At 40.4% G+C, this 27,586-nt stretch overlaps 1 protein-coding gene and 1 long non-coding RNA gene across 4 annotated transcripts; one reads left to right on the top strand and one right to left on the bottom strand.

The window, feature by feature from the left end:
- The first annotated feature begins 11,533 nt into the window (after positions 1–11,533).
- Positions 11,534–27,346, top strand: LOC139550449 (putative ferric-chelate reductase 1). 3 transcript variants are annotated; one of them, XM_071361364.1, is made up of 8 exons: positions 23,283–23,414; positions 23,625–23,725; positions 25,188–25,394; positions 25,578–25,682; positions 25,773–25,911; positions 26,019–26,174; positions 26,305–26,361; positions 26,810–27,346. In XM_071361364.1, exons 2-7 carry the CDS (start codon positions 23,627–23,629, stop codon positions 26,346–26,348), a joined length of 750 nt encoding a protein of 249 aa, XP_071217465.1. In that variant the 5' UTR covers positions 23,283–23,414; positions 23,625–23,626; the 3' UTR covers positions 26,349–26,361; positions 26,810–27,346. The 3 variants fall into 3 exon arrangements, with proteins under 3 accessions (XP_071217464.1, XP_071217465.1, XP_071217463.1); XM_071361363.1 differs by lacking the exon at positions 23,283–23,414 and adding an exon at positions 11,534–12,616 and having other exon boundaries at positions 26,305–27,346; XM_071361362.1 differs by having other exon boundaries at positions 26,305–27,346.
- Positions 19,305–21,067, bottom strand: LOC139550451 (uncharacterized). The gene is made up of 3 exons (XR_011670042.1): positions 20,945–21,067; positions 19,632–19,778; positions 19,305–19,473 (listed from the first exon to the last, which is right to left on the bottom strand). It is a non-coding gene; the product is annotated as an uncharacterized lncRNA (long non-coding RNA).
- Positions 27,347–27,586: the final 240 nt, after the last annotated feature.

Here is a 27,586-nt window from a genome sequence, read left to right as displayed (position 1 = left end):
GATCCGAAGCACAGTACAGTTTCTATGGCGGCATCCTCATCACGACTGACACTGACCAGGACACTATTGGACTATTGGACACCTCTTGACTTTTTCCACATTTTGTTGTTACGGCCTGAATTTTAAATGGATGAAATTGAGATTGTGTCATTGGCCTACACAAAATACCCCATAATGAGTCAATTCAACCCCTTTGTTATGACAAGACTATATACGTTTAGGAGTAAAAATCTGCTTAAGTTTCATAGACTTTATGCAATAAGGGTTTAACATGATTTTTGTAATGACTACCCTCATCTCTGTTCCACACACATACAATTATCTGTAAGGTCCCTCAGTCGAGCAGTGAATTTCAAACACAGATTCAACTACATAGACCAGGGAGGTTTTCCAATGCCTCGCAAAGAAGGGCACCTATTGGTAGATGGGTAAAAATAAAATGAATGCAGACATTGCATATCCCTTTGAGTATGGTGACGTTATTAATTACACTTTGGATGGTGCATCAATAAACCCGGTCACTGCAAAGATACAGGCGTCCTTCCTAACTCTGTAAAAAGGAAATACAGAAATATATTTTTTACATAAGTATTCACACCCTGGCGTAAATCAGACACAGCAGTTTTCACTTGTACATATTTTTTGGGATCTGTGTGAACAGTGTTAATGGTGATGACAGCTATTCTGTGGCTGTCAGTGAGTTATTTCTGTCCCTCACTCTCTATTTCAATGCCCTTTACAGGAGAGCCAGAAGTGCTAGTCAGATACACCTGGAGAGAGAGAAAAAGAGAGGTTGTGTTTAATGGGTTGAGAGGGCATGAGTGTGAGAAAGGTTTGCATGAACACAGGGCCATAACAGGGGTTTGAGTTTTAATGAGGTCCGGAAGGGACACAGGTCATTTTTTGAAGTTGGAACTTAAATGGTATTTGGAGAACAGTAAAAACAAGCAAAATGACCCCAGCCATTATCACCTTGGCTGCTGTAGGTTCATTCACCTACAAAAACATAGCCTATTAGCTATACAATTGTAACGTTATATTCCTGAAAGAGGGGAAATATGGCAAATGACTCACACTGACAGGTAGCATCAACTCTTTACATAGATATCTCTTTTCTCAAACTACATACATTGCCTTCAGAAAGTATTCATCCCCCTTGACCTATTCCACATTCTGTTGTGTTACAGCTTGAATTCAAAACGGATAAAAAAAATTATCACCCATCTACACACACAACCCCATATTGACAATCTCTGTAATTGCAAACAAAGGTTTCTGTACCAAATATTACGTTCTGCTTTTCTGATGTATCAAATACTTATGTCATGCAATAAAATGCAAATGAATTACTTAAAAATCATACAATGTGATTTTCTGGATTTTTGTTTTAGATTCCGTCTCTCACAGTTGAAGTGTACCTATGATAAAAATTACAGACCTCTATATGCTTTGTAAGTAGGAAAACCTGCAAAATCTGCAGTGTATCAAATACTTCTCCCCACTGTGTGTGTGTGTGTATATATATATATATATATATACTCCGACAGTCCTCATCCTAATATTTCTATATTTCTTAATTCCATTATTTTACTTTTATATATATATGTATTGTTAGACATTACTGCACTGTTGGAGTTAAGAACACAAGCATTAGGCTTCACCCACAATAACGTCTGCTAAACATATGTATGCGACCAATAACATTTATTTAGCTAGCTAGCCCCGTTATGGCTGAATTGATCACAAAATTGATCACTGTACTGAACAACACTGCCTCGTGTAAAAATGGAGCTTATATTGTTAGTTACCGACAGCAAAACAACCTACTCATCTGTCATTTGCCATCCTGATCCAACTGGTCGAGGCTGCCGCCGCCAGTTGATATTGGAAGTTCTGAAGAACGTCTCCATCACACCTCTATCAATATGTGCGTCGAAACTTCGATGGTCTGTCACAGACACACGATCCATGGGGTCTGCAGTGACCCTCTCCAGTAAGAACAGTCCACGATCGAATTTGCATGCAAGAACATTCATGTGTCCAGTTTTCTGAGGGTTATGAGAATATGCCATCAACGTCCCACCAAACATACACAGAACATGGTTACCATGTTCTCTGAATATAAGATTTGAATGTTTTAGACACGTTTCATGGGAGTTCCAAGAACATTCATGCGTCCAGTTTTTTTTAGGGTTAGAATATTCCATCAACGTCCCACCAAACATACACAGGACATGGTTGTCAAGTTATATTACTCAAGAATCAATGGGTATATGTCATTCATTTATAAGTCTGATAATGGATGTAGCAACTAAGGATTCTAGCTTTAAACTCTACTTATTTGATTCTCTGATAACTTCATGTTGATGTTCTGTGTAAACGGCCCTCTGTATGTTTCAGGAGAAAGAAGGCATCTTCAGTGGAATGTTCAAAAAGTCTTCCAAACTTGAACAGAACCATCTCAAGAAGTAGAGGTGAAGTAGCCCTGTATGATATGATTTCTAAACGTGTGAACTAAATGTAGGAACAAAGGAAAGGGTGCTTTCATGAGTCCATTAAACTTGATTTTATCAATGAACTGTAAAGCGAACCGATTAATAATTAAATTGTCACTGTGCACGAACATCATTTGATCGTTGTGTTGCCTGTAATTTGTACCAAACTAGCTTCTCTTGTCATACAGGACCAGCAGTCATTACACAGTGAACTCTCAGCCAGAAATGACAGTCTCTCTGAAAACAACAACATTAAGGTGATTTGAGAGTTGAGAACTATTCACCTGTTCAGTAAAAATATTTATTTAACCTTTATTTAACCAGGTAGGCTAGTTGAGAACAAGTTCTCATTTACAACTGCGACCTAGCCAAGATAAAGCAAAGCAGTGTGACACAGACAACAACACAGAGTTCCACATGGAATAACATGGAATAAACAATAAACAAGCCAATACAATAAACAAGTCAATGACACAGTAGGAAAGAAAAGTCTATATACAGTGTGTGCAAAAGGCATGAGGAGGTAGGCAATAAATAGGCCATAGTAGCGAAGAATTACAATTTAGCAGATTAACACTGGAGTGATAAATGAGCAGATGATGATGTGCAAGTAGAGATACTGGTGTGCAAAAGAGCAGAAAAGTAAATAAAAACAGTATGGGGATGAGGTTGGTAGATTGGGTGGGCTATTTACAGATGGACTATGTACAGCTGCAGCGATCGGTTAGCTGCTCAGATAGCTGATGTTCAAAGTTGGTGAGGGAAATATAAGTCTCCAGCTTCAGTGATTTTTGCAATTCGTTCCAGTGACTGGCAGCAGAGAACTGGAAGGAAAGGCGGCCAAAGAGGTGTTGGCTTTGGGGATGATCAGTGAGATATACCTGCTGGAACGTGTGCTACGGGTGGGTGTTGTTATCGTGACCAGTGAGCTGAGATAAGGCGGAGCTTTACCTAGCATAGAATTATAGATGACCTGGAGCCAGTGGGTCTGGCGACGAATATGTAGCGAGGGCCAGCCGACTAGAGCATACAGGTTGCAGTGGTGGGTGGTATAAGGTGATTTGGTAACAAAACGGATGGCACCTGTGATAGACTGCATCCAGTTTGCTGAGTAGAGTATTGGAAGCTATTTTGTAGATGACATCGCCGAAGTCGAGGATCGGGAGGATAGGAGAAGCCTTTTTGTCCTAGACTTGGCACACAGGTACCGCTTGCCATGCGGTAGTAGAGAGAACAGTCTATGACTGGGGTGGCTGGGGTCTTTGACAATTTTTAGGGCCTTCCTCTGACACTGCCTGGTGTAGAGGTCCTGGGTGGCAGGCAGCTTAGCCCCAGTGATGTACTGGGCCGTACGCACTACCCTCTGTAGTGCCTTGCGTTCGGAGGCCGAGCAATTGCCGTACCAGGCAGTGATGCAACCAGTCAGGATGCACTCGATGTTGCAGCTGTAGAACCTTTTGAGGATCTGAGGACCAATGCCAAATCTTTTAAGCTTCCTGAGGGGGAATAGGCTTTGTCGTTCCCTCTTCACGACTGTCTTGGTGTGTTTGGACCATTCTAGTTTGTTGGTGATGTAGACACCAAGGAACTTGAAGCTCTCAACCTGCTCCACTACAGCCATGTCGATGAGAATGGGAGTGTGCTCGGTCCTCCTTTTCCTGTAGTCCACAATCATTTCCTTAGTCTTGGTTACATTGAGGGATAGGTTGTTATTCTGGCACCACCCGGCCAGGTCTCTGAACTCCTCCCTATAGGCTGTCTTGTCGTTGATCAGGCCTACCACTGTTGTGTCGTCTACAAACTTAATGATGGTGTTGGAGTCGTGCCTGGCCATGCAGTCGTGGGTGAACAGGGAGTATAGGAGGGGACTGAGCACGCACCCCTGGGGGGCTCCGTGTTGAGGATCAGTGTGGCAGATGTGTTGCTCCCTACCCTCACCTCCTGGGGGCGGCCCATCAGGAAGTCCAGGATCCAGTTGCAGAGGGAGGTGTTTAGTCCCAGGGTCCTTAGCGATGAGCTTTGAGGGCACTATGGTGTTGAACGCTGAGATGTAGTCAATGAATAGCATTCTCACACTGTAGTTCCTTTTGTCCAGGTGGAAAAGGGCAGTGTGGAGTGCAATAGAGATTGCATCATCCGTTTGGGTGGTATGCAAATTGGAGTGGGTCTAGGGTTTCTGGGATAATGGGGTTGATGTGAGCCATTACCAGCCTTTCAAAGCACTTCATGGCTACGGACGTGAGTGCTACGGGTCTGTAGTCATTTAGGCAGGTTGCCTTCGTGTTCTTGGGCACAGGGACTATGGTGGTCTGCTTGAAACATGTTGGTATTACAGACTCAATCAGGGACATGTTGAAAATGTCAGTGAAGACACCTGCCAGTTGGTCAGCACATGCCCGGAGCACACGTCCTGGTAATCCGTCTGGCCCCGCAGCCTTGTGAGTGTTGACCTGTTTAAAGGTCTTACTCATGTCGGCTACGGAGAGCGTGATCACACAGTCGTCCGGAACAGCTGATGCTCTCATGCATGCCTCAGTGTTGCTTGCCTCAAAGCGAGCATGCAGTGATTTAGCTCGTCTGGTAGGCTCGTGTCACTGGGCAGCTTGCGGCTGTGCTTCCCTTTGTAGTCTGTAATATTTTGCAAGCCCTGCCACATAAGACGAACGTCGGAGTCGGTGTAGTACAATTCAATCTTAGTCCTGTATTGATGCTTTGCCTGTTTGATGGTTTGTCGGAGGGCATAACGGGATTTCTTATAAGCTTCCAGGTTCGAGTCCTGCTCCTTGAAAGCGGCAGCTCTACCCTTTAGCTCAGTGCGAATGTTGCCTGTAATCCATGGCTTCTGGTTGGGGTATGTACGTACAGTCACTGTGGGGATGACGTTCTCGATGCACTTATTGATAAAGCCAGTGACTGATGTGGTGTACTCCTCAATGCCATCGGAAGAATCCCGGAACATGTTCCAGTCTGTGATAGCAAAACAGTCCTGTAGTTTAGCATCTGCTTCATCTGACCACTTTTTTATAGACCGAGTCACTGGTGCTTCCTGCTTTCATTTTTGCTTGTAAGCAGGAATCAAGAGGATAGAGTTGTGGTCGGATTTACCAAATGGAGGGCGAGGGATAGCTTTGTACGCATCTCTGTGTGTGGAGTACAGGTGATCTAGAATTTTTTCCCCTCTGTTTGCACATTTACCATGTTGATAGAAATTAGGTAGAACTGATTTAAGTTGCCTGCATTGAAGTTTCCGGCCACTAGGAGCGCCGCCTCTGGGTGAGTGGTTTCCTGTTTGCTTATTTCCTTATACAACTGACTGAGTGCGGTCTTAGTGCCAGCATCTGTCTGTGGTGGTAAATAAACAGCCATGAAAAGTATAGCTGAAAACTCTCTAGGCAAGTAGTGTGGTCTGCAATTTATCAGAAGATACTCTACTTCAGGCGAGCAAAATCTAGAGACTTCCTTAGATTTCGTGCACCAGCTGTTGTTTACAAATATGCACACACCGCCCCCCCTCATCTTACCGGAGTGTGCTGTTCTATCTTGCCGGTGCAGCGTATATCCCACTAGCTGAATATCCATGTCATCATTCAGCCACGATTCCGTGAAACATAGGATATTACAGTTTTTGATGTCCCGTTGGTAGGATATTCGTGATCGTACCTCGTCTAATTTATTGTCCAATGATTGCATGTTAGCGAGTAATATTGACGGTAATGGCAGCTTTCCACTCGCCTTCTGCAGATCCGTACGAGGCAACCCGCTGTGTCCTCTGTACTTGCGTCTCTTCCTCTTGCAAATAACTGGGATGTTGGTCTTGTCGGGTGTTCGGAGAATGTTCTGTGCGTCCTGCTTGTTGAAGAAAAAATCTTTGTCTAATCCGAGGTGAGTGATCGCTGTCCTGATATCCAGAAGCTCTTTTTTGCCGTTAGATACGGTTGCAGAAACATTATGTACAAAATAAGTTACAAATAACGCGAAAAAAGCCCACATAATAGCACAATTGGTTGGGCGCCCATAAAACTGCTGCAATTTCTTCCGGCACCATTTTGTTACCAACCTACCTATAAATATGCTGACTTGAATAGCATGTACCCCATAGCAAATGTTATTATGCATTCTCTCTGGCCAAACAGGTATCTCGATCTGTTTCTCAGGACAACCAAACATTACACAATTAACTATCAGCCAGCAACTACTAGAAGGAGGCATCTTAAATTGGAGCACTCTTGTTAAGGTAACTGTTGTTCAGGAAAAGCAGTCATTACACAGTGAGCTGTCAGCCAGCAACAACAGTCTGACAACAACAACCCTAAGGTGAGGCAGAGTAACTGCATTAGACTTTGAAAAAAATACTTGGGCATCTGCATAGAAAGATACTAATAATTATGAACATGAGTATACATGTGATTTACAATCAATTGAAATGACAGTTTTCTTCTATCAGGAGAAAGGAGGGATGTTTAGTGGAATCCTCAGTAAAAGGTGAGTCTAGGATCATCTGTTAAACAAACGTGTTTGTTTGCTTTAGTTACTTACAGTAAGAGTCTGTTCATTTTCTAACTGCTCTACTGTTTTGTGTTCCAGTAAAAACCTCTCTGCACATAGGGAACTCTCAGTCAGCAATCACAGTCTGTCTGACAACAACAACCCTAAGGTGGCAGAGTTACTGCAATTAGACTTCGACAAAACCACCTGGGTCAGGTTATCATTATGAACATGACATAAGTATACATGTTTATACTCATTAAAATGGTTATTCAAATTACACTGTATTCTCCTAAAAGGAAAAAAAGGGTATATTCAGTGGAATCCTCAAAAAAGGGTGACAAGGTGACAGGTAAGGTGGAGGTGATATGATCCTTGACTAGTCTCTCAAAGCACTTCATGATGACAGAAGTGAGTCCTACGGGGCGGTAGTAATTTCATTCCGTTATCTTTGCCTTCTTGGGTACAGGAACAATGGTGGCCATATTGAAGCATGTGGGGACAGCAGACTGGGATAGGAAGCTATGTGGGAGTGGAACTTTGAAAAGTACACAGAGTACAGCCAAGAAGGCTCTGAACCACAACATTAAGCATGTGATGAAGGAGGGGTGGGGGCAGGCTGGGAAGGCCCTGATGATCAACACAGACAAGTTCATCAGCACCGTGCAGGCTCTGGGTGTGGCCAGAGGGGCCGCCAAAGCTGCCCAGGCCATCAGCGTCACTGCGCTCGTCATGTCCACCCTCTTCCTCGCGCTCAACGTCTTTCTAGCTCTTTCTAGCTTGCAAGGAACTGCACCAAGTTTGCCACCAAGATCCAAGGACCTGCAGAATGGGTTATTGGAGCTGAACAACGTGAAAACCCAGCTGCAGAAGACCAGGGATGGAATCAAGCTGGAGGATGTGAAGATGGATGATGGCCGGGAGTCAGACCCAGTTAGACTAGCTCAGCTTGACAAAAAGTTGGACAAGAAATTCCAGGGGGAAGATAAAAAGGGAATAAGACCAATAAGGGGGTAGATAAGAGTTAGGAAGAGAAGGAAAGTAAAAAGGAGAACAATAGTAAGAAAGAAGGGTACCGAGCACCCATGCATACCCCACAAGACATGCCACCAGAGGTCTCTTCACAGTCCCCAAGTCCAGAATAGACTATGGGAGGCGAGCCATGACTACATGTAACTTTATTCCACATCAGGTAACTGATGCAAGCAATAGAATCAGATTTAAAAAGCAGGTAAAAATACACCTTATGGAACAGCGGGGACTGTGAAGTAACACAAACATACGCACTATACACACACGTACACATGGATTTTGTGTTGTAGATATGTGGTAGTGGAGTATGGGCCTGAGGGCACACAGTGTGTTGTGAATTCTGTAATGAATGTATTGTCATGTTTTTTAAATTGTATAACTGCCTTAATTCTGCCGGACCCCAGGAAGAGTAGCTGTTGATGGGATCCATAATATATACAAATACAAACGTTAAGTACAGTATTGACTTAAAGGGAGTATGAGGTGAAAAGAAAGAGTGGAATTGCGAGAGGGACAGCTAAAGGGGCCTTGAAAGAGGAAGGAGTGAGTGTCCATAAAAAATTTTTTTGACATTGACATGGACTTGGGGAGTAAGAGGGAAAGAGATGAGGAAAAGCAATGGAGTAAGATTGAGTACATGAGGAGAACATTTGAAAGTGGTGGGGAGGGGAGCATCAGAAATGAAGATGGAGAGGTTCGTCAGAGGGAGAAGGACAAGAGACTGGGTGATGCTGAAAGGGACAGGAGAGAGGGCGATGCTGAGCAAAAGCCTCACCGCCAAAGCTCTCTTCCACGCTCCAAAGCCATCTAACCGGATAGACTATATATTTAATGTCCAATATTACAATTTATGCATTATTAACTACTGAAAATGTGATTAAGTATTCTAAAATGGATTGACATGGTGTTTGGTTTTTAGATAATTTATTTGGGGACAAATCAAATGCCAGTCATTGTGTTGCTAGTGTTAGGATTTGTGTTTATTGCACTATAACCCAATGCTATATCACATGTGATATAATATTAGCAACTGTTAGCCTGGGCGCCTGGGTGTCTGTGTGTGTGTGCTGGAAGTAACAGTTAGCCCCAGATAAGTGTGCTGGGAAGCTATGGTTAGCCTTGAGCGAGAACAGTGTGCTTTGTATGCAGGTGCAAATAGCTCAGACAATGTTGCAGAGCTGTCTGACCTCAGTCTCTGGGGTGAGGGAGCGTAATCTACACAGCAACAGCGCCGGGACACCAAAGAGCGCCAAGAGGCTGGGACTAGCCTGAGCGCCGGCGATAGGCTGAGCAGAGTTTAAACCACGCTCAGCCTCTACTGTGACAGGCCAACAGACGGGTTGGAACTACGTCTGTCACCGTATAAGAACAGCTGTTTACTTACATCCTGCCAGTTCCCTGTTCTGCCCTGCGAGGTGATACAGAGAACTCGTATATACGAAAATTGCATTTACCATTTATCGCTTGAGTTTAATAAAAATACTTAAAGTATATTCGGTGACTCTGAATCACATTTTGTCCTGATACCAGGTTGAATTGACGCAAATCCCTTATACTAGTATTGGCTCCTTCTTTGAAACTAGAGCAATGGAACTTCAAATTGGTGTCTTTTATACACATTTGTCATTAAACTTTTTTTAAAGTGATTTTTTAAACAAGGTCATTGTAGAGATTGTTGTATTAAAATATATCTCTGTCCGAAAGCTGGTAGCGGATTCATACTGACTCAAATCACTTAAAAGAACAATGCTTGCTGCTCATGTGAATACCCTCAGGGTTTTCTTTCTCTGTTTCAATGTTTGCCATGACCACTTTTCCCATGTCAGAGATCAGTGTGTCGCTAACTCAGGTGTTTTTTGCACAATTTGAATGCTGGCCTGAAAATACTTTTGGTGTGTTTATAGTAATGTTTTTGCCATTGAACTCCTAAATTTGGTCTTTATTCAATGGTTACTGATACATGGCTCACATTCACATGTGGGCAGCAGGTAGCATAGAGGTTAAGAGTATTGGCCCGGCAATCAAAAGGTCTCTGATTCGAATCTCCGAGCTGACTAGGTGAAAAATCTGTCGATGTGCCCTTGAGCAAAGCACTTAACCCTAATTGCTCCTGTAAGTCACTCTGGATAAGAGTGTCTGCTAAATTACAAAAATGTAAATTCCATAAACATAGGTTTATGTTTTTTGAGGTGTTGGTTTCTGATTTTTTAGCTAACTTCTAACATCATTTGTTTTGCCACACTGAAATGATCTAAAAATGCTCGCTGTACTTTAGTATACGGCTTAAAACTGAAGCAGATACAGCCATGTTCTTACCACTTGAGGGAGACAGAGTTGTAGTACTAGAGGTCTCTTTTTCAGATGAGCCCTGTATAACACAACACAGATCAAAATACAATAAACACATTAAAACGTCACATCCATATACACATGAATATACTTAATATACACAACAGTACACAAAAACAAAACAAAATCAAATCATTAAAAAAAAAGTTCTTCAGTAAAAAGGTGCCCTGTGCCACAAAATGCAAAGTAGATATCTACGTTTATAAACACAGGGTTGATACAGTTATCGTTATTTGTGATCGTAAATATTAATTTGAGTTAAATTGAACATCCTCCCCCTCAAAGAATTATCTTACAGTACATGGGGAGGATTTTTTTTTTTTTGTGAAACTTTGAGTTGGACCAGCCCCCAGGAGTATACACTGGAGTTGCTTACCAAGACGACATTGAATGTTCCTGAGTGGTCTAGTTACAGTTTTGACTTCAATCGACTTGAAAGAACTTGGAAGAATTTTTTTAAGAATATAATTTTTTAAATAAATATTCAGGTATGAAAAGCTCTTAAAGATTTACACAAAAACCCTCACAGCTGTAATTGTTGCCAAAGGTGATGCTAACATGTATTCACTCAAGGGGTTGAATACTTATCTAATCAAGATATATTTATGTTTTATTTTTCATTACTAAAAAAATTAAAACATAGAATACTTCTTTCACTTTGACATTACAGAGTATTGTGTGTGGGTCGTTGACAAAAAAATGACAATTTTAATCCCACTTTGGAACATAACAGAATTAGTAAAAAGTCAAGGGGTGTGAATACTTTCTGAAGGCGCTATGTTTGTTGACTGTGATACAGGCACTGGATTATGAGCTGTCTTGTTTGCAGGGCCGTTTCCAGGTACAGTATATGCAACATCAGCGGTCGCTTAGGGCCACCAGACCATATGGATGAAAATACCCTCAAATTAAAGCAGTCAGCACTTTAACCTCATCATTGTATAATTTCAAATCCAAAACGCTGGAGTAAAGAGACAAATTAACCAATGTGTCATACCATTACTTTTGGAGTTCACTGTATGCCTCAATGCGATAATTTTTGTGGTTTATTGGGGGTGTGGCTTTCAATTAGTTATTTTTTGGCCATCCATCCCATGAGAGTGAATGTTATTCCAGTTCATCTGCACGTCATTCCAGTGTCCTGCTTGCTATTAATTCTATTTTACGGAGAAGGCCAAGATGGCGTCGCTGTGAGAGGGAGTGTTTTCGCGCTCTTCAAAGCAATATTGAGGGTTAGGTGGTTAACAGTCAAATATTGGCTATTAATATTGAAAGGAACTAACTATAACTTTTTTTATGGACATGGGATAAGTTTGGAGTTAGTTTTTGTCAAGTTGAATGGGAAGAACACGACAGAAAGACAAAAGTAGACGAAATATCCAAGTCTTACAGAAGACGGCTAACATGCTAGCTAGCCACAACGAGGACCAGAGCAGCATGGATACACAAGAAGCCGCGATCTCTAACAAGAGAAAGAACAAAACTGACCAGGATGAAATCCTTGCAACCTCTTTACCTCAGACCCCAAGTAAAAATCCTCCGGTGAAAAAAGTAAAAGACGACATTTCCATGTCGGAACTTTTCTCTGCAATCCAGTCCCTGTCTACTAAACAAGACGCCACGCTCTCCAAAGTGTCCATCATAGAGCGGGCTACAGAAGAAACATCAGAGAAGATAGATAATTTGTCAGAAACTGTCAATCAACTACACAAAATTGTGAGCGAGAACAAGGAAAATATAACGTTCCTAGAGAATGAGCTGAAGAAAATGCAATCCAAAAATAATGAGCTGTGTGAGAATGTAGCTGAACTTCAAAGGTACTCTCGCAGGTGGAATCTGAAAATCCAAGGTGTAAAAGAGGTAGAGGGAGAATATATTAGAGAAGTAGTTATTAATATCCTGGGGAAAGTGGCACCATGCACCAAAGAGGCTAAGAGACGTGATTGATGTGGTACATCGACTTGGGAAACGAAGATCTGATGGACCCCCTTGTAATATCATCTTGCGCTTAACTATGCGCCATTACAGGGACATCATATGGAAAATGGCCAAGGGGAACAAGTTTCTGGACGAGAAGAAACTCCGCATCAAAGAAGCTCTGATACCACAGGATCAGGCTGCCAGAGAGAAACTGTGGCCGCTGATACAGAAGGCGCGACAAGAAGGAAAGAAGGCGGGGTTCAAGGGCCCACACGCTTTTATCGAAGGAAGAATGATTACTGGGTAACTCTGTTGACATGAACCAAATTGGAACTGTGAGTACTACCATTAATACAGTTAATGTACTGCCAATAATACATGTACCGTTCGAACTACAACCGATGAACACTTGCCAAAGAAAAGGAAGTAAATATATTTGTTATTCTGTTAACCACCGCTACCTAAACTGAGCGTAGTTTTCCGTCGAGTAATCCTCTCAAGGTTCACCGTTTGTTTTATTGTTCATATTAATACTTGTTATCTAATTTGTGTTTATTTTTTTAAATGCACGAGTTCGTTTTCAATTCACTCAATATCGTTAGTCTGAATGCTAGGGGTTTGAGAAATCCTACAAAAAGGAAAGCTTTATTTTTATACTGGTAATGCAGATTTTGTCCTTCTTCAGGAAACTCATTCGGTTGAAAGTGATTTGAAATTTTGGAAAGCACAATGGGGAGATATGGCCTATTTCGGTCATGGATCAAATCATTCTGCTGGTGTTTTGACACTTATTCACAAGTTTAAAGGTGACATTCTAGAATCCACATCTTCACAAGACGGCAGATGGGTCATAGTAACTGTTAAACTTGACAATGCTATTTTCATCATCTGTAATGTACACGGACATAACTCACATGCTCCTAATAAAACCCTTTTACCCAATTTACCAGGAAAGTACAGGATTTAAACATCAAATACTCAGAGGCTTTTCTAATTATTTCAGGGGATTTTAATGAAACACCTGATGCATCTGTTGATCGTTTTCCTCCTAGAACGAGTCAAAACCCTCAAAATAGTAACATTATTACTACATTATGCAAGGATCTCTGTGTTGAGGATGCCTGCCGTTATTTCAATCCGAATGCTAAGGGTTATACCTGGACCAACAAAACTATATCACGTAAATCTAGAATAGATTTATTCCTAATTTCCCCTTTTTTGTTACAATTTGTTATAGATGGTAGATCGTCAGTTGGCTCCCTTTTCTGATCATCACTTGATTTCCCTGAATTTACAAGCTACTAAAAAATCAAAAGGCACTGGAGGGTATTGGAAATTAAACAATACACTTCTTAAAGATACTGATCTCATTGAAAACATCAAATCATTAGCTAAAGATATTTTTTGCAAGAAAAGACTTGGGTCATGGAAGTAGATGGGAATTTTTCAAATATAAAGTCAGAGTTGTAGCCATTAAACGCGCCAAAGAGCTGATGCAATTAAAGAACCATAGAGAAAAGGAGATGATGAGCAAGCTTGACAGTTTTCTAAAGAAAGATAATCTATCTGAAGAAGAGGAGTCTGTGTTCAGGTCTTTACAACTAGAATTAGAACAGACTTACACAGATCTGGCAAAGGGCGCCTTTGTAAGGTCAAGAGCAAAATGGATTGAAGAGGGGGAAAGAAACACTAGTTACTTTTTTGCACTTGAAAAGAGAAACTACAAAAGAAAATCTATAACTGCACTCAAAATTAACGATGTTTAATGCAAAGATCCCATTACAATATCATCATTTGTCAATTCCTTTTATGAAAACCTTCACAGCTCTCAATTTCAGGAAGATGGTTGTGAAAGCTACATTTGCCACATTCAGAATTGTGTCCCTGTAATTGAGGATGATTTCCACTCAGTTTGCGATTCACCTGTGTCAATTGGAGAAATTAGAGAGGCTCTGAATTCAATGAAAAAAGGGAAATCACCTGGCCCTGATGGCCTGTCAGTTGAATTCTATAGACAGTTTTGGGAGTTGCTAGAAGACCCGATTTTCAATATGTTTCAAGATTGCATTAAAAATGGGGAAATGGTCTCCACTATGAAACAGGGCCTTATTTCATTGATTCCGAAGCCTGATAAAGACCCTTCTCTCATTGACAATTGGAGACCAATTACTTTATTAAATGTTGATTACAAATTGATTGCTCTGGTTTATGCCAAAAGATTAAAGAAAGGAATAGATACCATTATAAATGAGACTCAAACAGGATTTATGAAGGGCCGTCACATAAGCTCTAACATTCGTTTAGTCTTGGACCTTATAGATTATTCAGATGCAATTGACTCCGATGCGGTTGTCCTATTTCTGGACTTCTGTAAAGCCTTTGACACAATTGAACATGAATTTCTCTTTAGGTCTCTTAAACTTTTTGTATTTGGTGAACATTTTATTAAAGTAATTTGCATGTTTTACAAAGATATAAATAGTTCTGTGCTACTGAACCTTAATACTTCCAAAAGATTTAGTATCAACAGAAGTGTACGACAGGGATGCCCAATTTCGCCATTTTTATTCATTTTGGTTGTGGAACTTCTATCTCTAGATATTCTGAATGATGCAAATTTGTATGGCTTAACCATTTTTAACAAAGAAATCAAAATTTCCCAACTGGCTGATGATACTACTCTTTTCTTAAGAGACAAAAACCAGGTCGCACATGCCCTTAATGCTATAACGGCATTTTCTATTGCATCAGGATTAATGCTGAATGTTTCTAAATGTGAAATCTTATGTTTATTTGACTCTGATGATAAAGAAATTGAAAATATTCCTGTAAAGGACTGTGTTAAATATTTAGGAATACATCTGTCAAAAAACCACTTAGTCAGACAACATTTGAATTTCTCTCCTAAAATTAAGAGAACTAAAAATATATTTAATAATTGGCTACAAAGAGATCTTTCTATACTTGGGAGAGTACTTCTGTCCAAGGCAGAGGGACTGTCTCGTTTTGTGTACCCCTCATTATCGTTATGTGTAAATCCAGCTACTTGTAAAGAGATCAATAAGACCTTTCTTGACTTCATCTGGAAAAATAAGTCTGACAAACTAAAAAAATCTGTCCTTTCTAACAAAAGAGCTGAAGGCGGTCTAGACGTATTGGATTTTGTTGACATAAATAACACTTTCAAGATAAACTGGCTGAAAAAATGTTTGCTCGATACTGACTCAAAATGGTATTTAATTCCAAATAATGTGTTTAATAAATTGGGAGGTCTTCGATTTTTACTGAAATGTAATTATATTCCTGAAAGATTACCTGCTAAATTGGCTAGGTTTTACCAACAAGCTTTAATGGCCTGGAAAATATGTTTCCTGCACAATTTTTCCCCTCATAAAGCTCTTTTGTGGAATAATTCAGACATTACTGTAAGGAATAAGTCATTGTTCTACCCCAGCTGGCATGAGAGGAATATTGACTTTGTTCTAGATATTTTCGACAACAAGGGTAATATTCTCACATATGAACAATTTATAACAATGAAAGAGTTTCCAATACCTTTCAGAGAGTTTATTTCTGTGATCAAAGCTGTTCCCAGTGGTCTAACTACACTTATGAAAAGTCATCTTAATTTTTGGAATGATCACAAAGTTTATCCAGAACTCAGATTAAAAGGCGTGGGCTTACTTGAGAAATCTTGTTGTAATAAATATATAAGACAAATTCTTCATTCACAAAACCAACTTACACCGAGAGGAAAGTTTTTCTGGAACATGCTTATTCCTGACATTGTCTGAAAAAATGCATGGTTAAGGCCTTACAAATACTGTATACCAAACAAAGTTAAGGAAGTGCACTTCAAAATTTTACATAATATATATCCATGTAACTCTATGATTTCCAAATTTGTGGCTATTGATGATATCTGCGTTTTCTGTGAAAAAGAAGGTGAGAATCTGTCTCACTTGTTCTTTTAATGTAAATTTGTGTCCGAATTATGGGAAAACCTTGCAAAGTACTTATTTACCATTATGAACACTGCCTATAATTTTAACATAAAATATATATGTTACTATTGCAATGATAACAAAACCACTGAAATGATTGTTATTTTTTTTATTCTTGTTGCCAAATACTTTATACACAAACAAAAATTCTATACCAAAATTACAAATTTTTCTGATTGAATTTAATTATCTTATTAAAACACTAACCCTAGTGAATAACAACAAGAATAACACCTTCGTGAATCATTATAATAAGATATTTTCAGAGTGAATATAATTGCACTTAAATTGTTTATTTTTTGTATTTTATTTGTATATTTTTTGTATGTTTGAGCATTGTTAATACCTGTGTTTGGTTTGCTAGACATGTTTGATGTAGCAATGTAAGTAGATTTTTGTATTACGAATAAAATACAGTATTTTTTTTTTATAATAATAAAAAATAATAATAATATATATATATATATATATATATATATATATATATATATATAGAGAAAAAATACATTCTAAACCAATAAAAAAAAATCTATCTATCTGACGGTGTTTGCATGTTTAGGGAAAAACACCCCCCCAAAATGCGTTTTGCTCAATCTGATTGGGTGAGCCTGGCTCCCCAGTGGGTGATCTTCCGCACTATATCGCAATTGAAATGTAAGGAAAATGTATCGAGTTGACATATGCAGCGTTTAGGCCTACAAAGAATGCAGTCTCCACAAACGCTGAACATTGTCTTTAAACTTTTATCGTGCTATAGCCCTTAGTAATAATAGCGATAACTCCAGGCATTAGCCGCAGAGGCTACAATCAATCAATAAAGTTTTTGTATCTGGTTTTCAATCAGCATCTGAACAGAAAAGTTGTCCAGCATAACTTGAGAATGTCTAGTTATTTTTACCTGAGTCTAACCTGCTGGTAATGAACCCAATAAAAGTTGAAGGGGAAGCTGTTTCACAACAGGAGGAAGTATACTGTAGGTTTCACCAGAAACACAATGCAACCTATAAAGAATTTAAAGGATACCATGTAACAAATGATGAACTACAGCCAGGAAGGTGTGTCAATTGAACCTGCGTCAGTAACTGGAGCTGATTGTGTTTTTTTTTTTTGTCCCATGACCCCTGTTATGATCACATGCTCTCAGGTGGAACGAATCCAATTGGACTTGATTCAAGTATGCAGACAAAAAGTCCCTTCTTTCTCTCTTCCTCTCTTTCCATGGGCATGACTATGGGTATTACTGTTGACATCAAACCCAGAAAATGTGGAACACAACCAGTAAAACCATGTTTGAAGCATTTAGTGCTTTTAGCTATTATTCTGCTTGATTGTTTGTGTTGTCTATGTTTGCTATAGTTCACATTGGCCAAGACCTGGGTAAACTATACTTTTAATAGAATGAGCTTCGCGATATGCAGGTTAATAATTAAATGTGTGCATTTCATATGAAAATCAGGTAAAGGAAGTGAACCAGACAGTCTTCTGAAAAGAAAACGCTGACTGATCGTCGAGATCAGGATGTGTGCTGACCAACTGGCAGGTGTCTTCACGGACATTTTCAACATGTCCTTGATTGAGTCTGTAATACCAACATGTTTCAAGCAGACCACCATAGTCCCTGTGCCCAAGAACACGAAGGCAACCTGCCTAAATGACTACAGACCCGTAGCACTCACGTCCGTAGCCATCTAGCGCTTTTAAAGGCTGGTAATGGCTCACATCAACACCATTATCCCAGAAACCCTAGACCAACTCCAATTTGCATACCGCCCAAACAGATCCACAGATGATGCTATCTCTATTGCACTCCACACTGCCCTTTCCCACCTGAACAAAAGGAACACCTATGTGAGAATGTTATTCATTGACTACAGCTCAGCGTTCAACACCATAGTGCCCTCAAAGCTCATCACTAAGCTAATAACCCTGGAACTAAACACCTCCCTCTGCAACTGGATCCTGGACTTCCTGACGGGCCTCCCCCAGGTGGTGAGGGTAGGTAGCAACACATCTGCCGCACTGATCCTCAACACTGGACCCCCCTAGGGGTGCGTGCTCAGTCCCCTCCTGTACTCCCTGTTCACCCGCGACTGCATGGCCAGGCACGACTCCAACACCATCATTATGTTTGCAGACGGCACCACAGTGGTAGGCCTGATCACCGACAAGACAGCCTATAGGGAGGAGGTCAGAGACCTGGCCGGGTGGTGCCAGAATAACAACCTATCCCTCAACGTAACCAAGACTAAGGAGCTGATCGTGGAGTACAGGAAAAGGAGGACTGAGCACGCCCCAAATCACATCGACTGGGCGGTAGTGGAGCAGGTCGAGAGCTTCAAGTTCCTTGGTGTCCACATCACCAACAAACTAGAATGGTCCAAACACACCAAGACAGCCGCGAAGAGAGCACGACAAAGCCTATTCCCCCTCGGGAAACTAAAAAGATTTGGCATGGGTCCTCAGATCCTCAAAAATTTATACAGCTTTCTACAACATTTCTACAGCTGCACCATCGAGAGCATCCTGACTAGTTACATCACCGCCTGGTATGGCAAGAGCTCGGCATACTACCTACCAAAAAGCGCTACAGAGGGTAGTGTGGCCATCCAGGACCTCTTAACCCGGCAGTGTCAGAGGAAGGCCCTACAAATTGTCAAAGGCTCCAGCCACCCTAGTCAGACTGTTCTCTCTGCTACCGCATGGCAAGCGACACCGGAGATTTGCTAGGTCCAAAAGGCTCCTTAACAGCTTCAGCCCCAAGCCATAAGACTGCTGAACAATTAATCAAATGGCTACCCGGACTATTTGCATTGACACCCACTTTTTTTTTACGCTGCTGCTACTGGCTGTTTATTATTTATGCAGTCACTTTACCCCTACAGACATGTACATATAACCTCAATTACCTCAACTAACCTGTACCCCTGCACCAGTGGAGGCTGGTGACTTGAAAAATTGAGGAGGATGGGAGACCCACGGTATAGGCGCTGAACGCACAGAGATGTCAAAGTGTGTTTCAAAAAATTTGAACCTAAAGCATTTAATAAAGACATGTATAGTACAATATTATGGGGATTGGGAATGAGAGGGCTAGTTACAGTGTTTGGAAGGGATCAAAGCAATGATTGAATGAGGGTATGAGGCATGAGTTGAGGTGTTCAGAGGCTTGACTTCAGTGCAGGATTTGCCTGGGAAGACAAAAAACAATAACACAACACACTACAAAGTTAGACCAAAGAATGAGTTAGTCCAAGCAAAGAGTAAAATCATTGATGTGTAATAATGTAAGTGTGTATGTGATTGACTCTACATAGAGTAATGAGAGAAAATGTGCAGGGGTACTCACAGTGCTTGGAGAGGAAACATGCAATGTGCCAGTGAATGAGCGGGCACATGAGACGTGGCTTCAGTTCATGTCAGGAGAGAGAGTTGACAATGGTAGTAGAGTGGACTGGTCATCACCTCTTAAATCAGGGAACAGCAGGGGACTTAGCTGGAAATACAAATATCAGATATATTCCATTACAGCTGCGCCATCATAGGTTTGAACAAGTTTCTCCGTGAAGTTAAACACAGAGTTGGCATCTCGCCCACTTAATACATCAGAGTAGCCCAAGAAACATTCTTGAATAACGCCCTGATCATCCACATACCTGACTATAACTGACAACTGCAAGCAGACTGGTGGCACCATAGGTCCCAGAGCGGGGGGAAATGTTTACCCCCTGGGAGCCTGAGTTTTTCCTTATCTGTTAACCTAACCAGGAAAACTCGGAACCCTATAAAAAGGTATGACAGTGATTAATCAGTTGTAAAAAGGTTTTATAAGGGCTTTGATGGGGACAGTTTTTCCTAATCAGGTCACATGGTTTAAAAAAACTCCTGGCCCTGTGGGGGATGAAAACCCTGTCAAACTGCAGCTACCTTATACTTGTTCATATTAATGATATTTAGACTAGATTAAGAAAGGGATTTCCTCTACCCAAGCACAGAGAAAACAACTGATAGACAATAGAACTGAGGGCTGAGCTTGCTTTATGAATGTTTGTATCATGCAGTTCTATGCAACTGTAGGCCTTATAGAATTGTTTACTCACATCGGTCATTACTATTATGTTGATTGATTAATTCCAGTTAATCATTTTGGATTGAAAACGTATTGGCAGCCTAGCCAGCCCGATTTGGAATATAAACAAAATGTGATCACATTCACATTTTCTCCTGACACACAAATGGACTATAAATACATAACGTTACCAATTAGTTTACACTGACCAAATGGACAGCAAACATAGGCTGTATGCATCTGCTCATTTTAGTAGCCTACAGTTGATCAGACTGAAAAATTGTCTCGTTTTCATCCCATACATCATGTCAGATCTCTAATGTTTAGGTGTAGCCTAGGCTGGTGCAACGTTTATAGCATGGGTGTTTGCTAGTGTCTGTTCGGAGTGATTATGTGTTTTCATCTTTGCTAAATGAATACCGGAGGAGTGGAAAGCGCACACGAAAAAATGCGCTGCGTCAACTTCTTTTTAATATTTGAATGGATGATGCGATGGAAGCTATCAAATCACTCGGAATTGATTTCGACGTCCCAGAAAAGACAGTCGAAAGTTCGATATGTTCGGCAAGTAAAGCATTGTTACGCGTAATTACCTTGGCAAGCTCATTCTAGTTTCCCTTGTCGGCGGAACATACCAGCTCGTAGTGTCCTCTGAAAGCAAATTCTTGCATGACAGTTGTGGCTGCTTTGTATGATGTATTGTTGTCTCTAGCTTTGTGCTGTTGACTTTGCCCAATAGTGATTGTACCATGTTTTGTTATGCTGCGTTGCTGCCTTGGTATGTTGTTGTCTTAGGTATCTCTTTATGTAGTGTCGTCTCTTGTTGTGATGTGTGTTTTGTCCTATATTTATATTGTATTTATTTTTTAAATCCCAGGCCCCCGTACCCGCAGGAGGCCCTTTGGTAGTCCGTCGTTGTAAATAAGAATTTGTTTTTAACTGACTTGCCTAGTTAAATAAAAGTTAAATACAATGTCCAAAAACGCAGTGGTGTTGATAAGCCGCTTGAGAACATCCCTGTCTCTTCTTGTTGTGTACCGCAGTTTGAATACGCAGACCGTCGTCATGGTCGATGCATCTTTTCCCCAGAAGCTTGAATCTGATGTGGGCATTTATATGCTGCCTGCTGAACGATCGATGTTCTTCGGGTCACTGTACCCACCTTTCGAACAAAGCTTAGACTTTCCAAAAAGCAGGCAAGTCAAGCAATACAGGCGGCTTGATGAACGGCTCCTATACTTTTGATACCAGTTGTTATTGAACGCCCTCACCTTTTCATCCTTGTTCATGAAACTGATCTAAGGCAGAGGTCGACCCTCCATTTTAACTCGCACCGTGTACTCTAGAAAATGAAAAGCGTTCTTCAACAAAAAGTCCACAACATTTTCGGCAGCGTTGGCCATTCTGGCAGAGAAAACTGCACGCTCACAATGGTAGCTAGTTAGCTACTGAAGTTAGCAAGGCAAATTTAAATACGTTGGACTAACTTGACACAAAAATAAAGTTCTAAAACCAAGAAAACAATTTATAATATACTTCAATCGTCTCCTGTAAATTGAAAAAACAAATTTGATTTGAATTTGATTTAAAAAATGCTCAACTATCACTTTTCACTCTTAATCTCTATCCAACAATGTCACCAAACTTCTCAACACATATAACCCCCACAATGCTCTGTGGCACAATCCCAATACAACTCACTAGGTTCGTTTTCTGATCCTAATTCTATGATTGGATGGACAACATGTCAGTTCATACTGCAAAAGTTCTTATTGGTCGGAGGACGTCCTCCGGAAGTGGTCATAATTACCATGTATGTCTATGGAAGGGGGAGGCCTACGAGCCTCCTAGGTTTTGTATTGAAGTCAATGTAGCCAGAGGAGGACAGAAGCTAGCTGTCCTCTGGCTACACCCTGGTGCTACCCTAGACAGTGCTGTTTACATTACTGTAGATCTTCATTGCAAAACAGTGTATTTTAATCAATTATTTGGTGACATATGAATATATTTAAAAAATAATAACTTTAATGTTTCACTATTTTTATGAAATTTCACTGAGGAGAATGGTCCTCCCCTTCCTACTCTGAGGAGCCTCCACTGCCCCGCACATTGACTCGGTACCCCCTGTATATAGCCTCGTAATTGTTATTTTGTGTTACTTTCTTTTTACTTTAGTTTGTGTAGTAAATATTTTCTTAACTCTTATTTTTCTTAAAACTGCATTGTTAGTTAAGGGCTTGTAAGTAAGCATTTCACTGTAATGTCTAACACCTGTTGTATTTAGCACATGTGACAAACAACATTTTATTTGACTTGATTATCAGACCGTTTTTTTAATTTTTTAATCGCAGATTATTTCCTTCTGTGTGTGATTTCACAATAACTCATTGTTATACCATCCAAGCCTAATGGAGAGGATGCATGTCTGTATCTATCAATATAGGGTTGGTCAGTTGAAGAATTGAATTGACATCAGTATTTAGCCCACTAGTTCTCTATGTCTGCTTACACCATTTACGCCAATAATTGGTCTTTTGACCAATTGCATCAAAATCTTTTGCCAATAATTGGTCTTTTGACCAATCAGACCAGATCTTTTGTCAACAATTGGTCTAGACCAGTGGTTCTCAAACCTTGACCTTTGCCTTAGCACTACACAGCTGATTCAAATCACCAAAGCTTGATGATGAGTTGATGATTTGAATAAGTTGTGTAGTGCTAAGGAAAAATACATAATGTCCACCCCTTTGGGTCCATAGGACCAGGATTGAGAACCACTGGTCACATTGTGTATTTACAAGAAGGAAACTATTAGTCTAAATAGTTTCCTTCTTGTAAATACACAATGTGACAGGGCAAATGAGGAACTGAATTCCTGCATTCATACGTACATACATTATTATTCCATTGTGTGGTAACTCACCTCTACCGGTAATCCAAGCCCTGCCTCCTTCCACATGAACATGTAGATAAGGAGTAAAAAACATATTACAGAATTTAGAAAGTATTAATCCTGCTGAGACAGTATTGGCTAAAGGATAGGCTTACTAAGTACAGGACCAAGTAAGTCTTGTATTTGTATTTAAGAATACTCTGCATTTAGATTTAAAATATTTGGTTGATGGCTTCTTAAAATATGAAATTTATTTCTCTACTATCAGAAAAGATAAATGATAACAATTAGTGTTTTTAAAGTTATGTAAAAGAAAAATATATATATATATTTCTGACAATTGTTCTATTTTCTCCACCATTTACCATGTTCCCATGTAGGAATGAACAGAGGACTTCTCTTTGTGGTCTCTATGGTGATGGGCTGCCTGGCACCAGGTGTTAGTGGAAACGGACATCTCTCGTTTGCCAATAATACGGAGGTAAGGTTCTCAATCTACTCTTTCCAGCAACAACTTTATGGACCAGGGGCCGGATTCACAAAACATTACTTACGAAAAAACTTAAGAAGCTGCAAAAATAAGAAGTTCATAAGATAGTTCGTAAATGCAATTCCTCAAAATGTTCTTGGGAATTCGTCGTTTTCTTAGAAACTTCGTAAATATCTTTCTTAAGAACTTCGTAAATATCGTCTTATGTGGCATTGACATTAGTGACGTGCTTGAAACTAATAAATAATCCTATGTGACAGGAATGATAGGATTTGGCCCACTATAATAGTGTTGATGTTTACATTTTATAACATTTTTTTTTGTTGCTTTATGTCTCGAGAATAAAAAATGTTTTAGTTGGCTCGCGAACCCTTAATACACGCATACAAAAAAACTTTATTTTTCACACATTATAGCAAGACTAGCGTTAGCTACTGTACATCAACATAAAAAATAGATAACCAAGGAAAGCGTAATAAAAACTTCAGCAAACAAGAGCTTGAAGTGATGGTGGAGGAAATAGCAGCCTGGAAAAGGTTGCTGTTGGGGAGACTTGATAACTGCGGGGTCACTGCAGACAAAAAAAAGACCAAAAAAAAGAGAGGATGGGCGAGAGTCGGGGAGTCTGTCTATGCTGTCGGGGGTATGGCAAAGGACAGTGACGCCGTAAAAAAGAAGTGGTCCGACATCAAGTCGGCTGCTAAGAAGGGAGCTGAGAGACCATTAATGTGCACCAGCTGGAGGAGAAGGTGGTAGAGGGACTGCGCAACCGGTTAGTTCGGTAGCTACCGTCGCTAGCCAAAGCGTCCCGACATTATAGCCAACAACATAGCTAACGACGTTAACGTTAGCTAAGTTAGCCAAGTTCTTTGCAAATTGACGAGATAACGCTAGCCATTTAACACTTATAGAATATTGTAATATATTGTTAATTACTAGCTAGCTAGATAATGCACGTATAATTTGTCTTCTTGCTGTATTTAAATACCCGGTTGGTATCTGTGGTGCAAGAAAACGTTCATGTTTACAAAATTATCTAGTCGTCTCAAGACAAGGGTTTAGCTGTCCTAAAGTTCAGTACATTTCAAATAAGAAATCCTAAAGCATTATTTTCAAGAATCCCATTATCTTAACTTTTTTCTTAGGAAGAAACTTAGGAAGAACATTTCCAATAACTTTATTGAGGAATAGCAACTTTGCTTAACTTTCTTCTTAAGTCTGTAGTTAAGGAAAAAATGGCAGTTAAGAAGAAATTTCTTTACAAAATTTTGTGAATCCGGCCCCAGCTCCTAACTTAAAGTCATAGTTCACTCCCAAATCAAAGTTAGTCAGATGATTTTAGAAGTCCAAAGTGGTATGATGTCAATGAGTCAATAGCCCACAAATTTAGATTGTGAAATTAACTTGTGTGTGTGCATAACTTGAACTAGATTTGCTGTGTGTGGTTTGACAGGTGCATATCACACGGACAGGCTGTGGATTGATTAAGCTGTGTGTAGAGACCCCAGAACAATGTGATCTTACAGGAAAAACAAGCTGCCTCTTCGCTTCCATAGTCACCACCGCCCCCTCTTCTCCTAATGGAGTAGACCTGTTAGTTGAGCTCCTTGGGGACTCCAGTGGATACATTGCTCTAGGACTGACTGCCAACGAGACAGAGGTAACACATGCGCACACACAACCAGAAAAACAAGATGAACCCAGAACCACATAATTATCACTTTTTGGACTTCTTCCCAAAGACAAGACATTAAGGGACCTTTCGTTGGACATTAAATTGCTGTTGTAGTAGAGGTAATGATGATTGTCTGTAACCCATGCTCTCCCTCTCTTCTATGAATAGGGAACGTCTATGGTTTTTATCTGTGCCCAGAACAGAAATGGCAGTTTCTTCTTCCGCTCTGCCCAGCGCAACAACCCCAACAACACAATTTCTCTGACACAAAGGGTGAAGAGGCTTTCATCATCAAATCAATTGACACTATTGAAGTTGGTTATTTACTGTAGGCAAATGTAACACTTTTTTTTGTGTTCCCAGATTGTGAAAAACATCACTGGCTCAGTCAATGGGACTGTCATCCAGTGTAAATTTAGCGTGCCAGCGGTTAATGCAACAACCAGGACCAGTCACGTCACCACCTTCACCACCTTCCTCGCTGTGGGAAATGTCACAAACAGTAAGTGTGTTGACCTGATATTGGAACCAGGCACAGACACACCCTCTCTCACTGTAATAATTTTATCTTCTAAACATCTGCCTTATGCTTCATCCCTACTTATTCAGGTATGGGTATTGGTGACATCAACATACGCTTGACCAATAAGCCGTTGAACCTGGCTGACCCTACCAGCAACGTTGCAACAACGTCAGTCCCAACAACGTCAGTCCCAACAACAGCAGTCCCAACAACAGCAGGCAGCAGCGCACTCGCATCGCAAGGTAAGCAAGTCAGGCTTGAGCTAGAAGTTGCCCTTAATCAACCATAGATCTGCTGTGGCCATGTCTATTCTAGTGCTTCCCATGTTCTGTCGGGTCCATAACATCCAGTCAATCCACCCTTCCCTTTCAGCTGTGATTGTCCTGCTCAGTGTGCTGATGTATCGTCTTTCCTGAAGAGAACCTGAAGGTTAGCCAGCTTCAACACCAATGGAAAGATAACCCTTTTACCCTAAATATTTGAAGGAAAATTGACTCAGTATCTCAGATGAATTACTGTTAATGTGGGATCTTGGTAATTTAAATGTGTGTGAAAGGGAACAATTAGAAAGTACGTATGCTACAGTAAAATGAATTAATTGGTTGATAATGTACAGTTGAAGTCAGAAGTCTACATACACCTTAGCCAAATACATTTAAAATACGCCTTAGGTCAATTAGGATCACCACTTTATTTTAAGAATGTGAAATGTCAGAGTAATAGGAGTTTCAGAGGACATTTCTCCAAAAAGTACGATCTTTGTCCCCATGTGCAGTTGCAAACCGTAGTCTGGCTTTTTTGGAGCAGTGGCTTCTTCCTTGGCGAGCGGCATAGGACTCATTTTTACTGTGGATACTTTTGTACCTGTTTCCTCCAGCATCTTCACATGGTCTTTGCTGCTGTTCTGGGATTGATTTGCACTTTTCTCAAAGTACATTCATCTCTAGGAGACAGAACGCATCTCTTACCTGAGCGGTCCCATGATGTTTATACTTGCACTGATGAACGTGGTACCTTCAGGCATTTGGAAATTGCTCCCAAGGATGAATTGGACATGGTCTACAATTTTTATTTCTGAGGTCTTGGCTGATTTTCCCATGTCAAGCAGAGGCACTGAGTTTGAACATAGGCTAATTGAAGTTGTACTTCAAGGCCTATCAAAAGCCAAAGACAAAGTTCCTGGAATTTTGCAAGCTGTTTAAAGGCAGTCAACTTAGTGTATGTAAACAACTGTTTGAAAAATGACTTGTTATTCACAATGTAGATGTCCTAACCAACTTGCCAAAACTATAGTTTGTCAACAAGAAATGTGGAGTGGTTGAAAAATGAGTTAATGACTCCAACCACAATTCTGATAAGTAAATACTGTGCCAATTTTGTATTTGTGGATCCTTTAATAAATAGTTATACCCTCCTTCCTCTGGTTAATTTCATACAATACTCAAAGTTGAGGCATTTTGTAGCCAAAAACATGCCATCACACTGCAATCCTTCGTCTCCAATAGATGCATATTATTGGATTTCAAGGAGAGGACCATGGTTTGATAAGCTGTTTCCATGACAATTGTGTACCTACTACATGGCTGGTTGGGTCTAAGTATGATAAAGCACATGAGTGGCCTGTTCTCAGTCATCTGACAACCAAAGTTCCCTC

The sequence above is a fragment of the Salvelinus alpinus genome, chromosome 23 (assembly GCF_045679555.1).
Source record: "Salvelinus alpinus chromosome 23, SLU_Salpinus.1, whole genome shotgun sequence".
Lineage (NCBI taxonomy): Eukaryota > Metazoa > Chordata > Actinopteri > Salmoniformes > Salmonidae > Salvelinus > Salvelinus alpinus.
This window is presented reverse-complemented; position numbering and strand designations above follow the sequence as displayed.

Bases quoted from the DNA above. Each gene is read 5' to 3' on its own strand.
- LOC139550449 (XM_071361363.1), top strand. From the start codon at position 23,627: ATGAACAGAGGACTTCTCTTTGTGGTCTCTATGGTGATGGGCTGCCTG. The intron at 23,726-25,187 runs GTAAGGTTCTCA...GTGGTTTGACAG, and splicing joins CGTTTGCCAATAATACGGAG to GTGCATATCACACGGACAGG. The intron at 26,175-26,304 runs GTAAGCAAGTCA...CTTCCCTTTCAG, and splicing joins CAGCGCACTCGCATCGCAAG to CTGTGATTGTCCTGCTCAGT.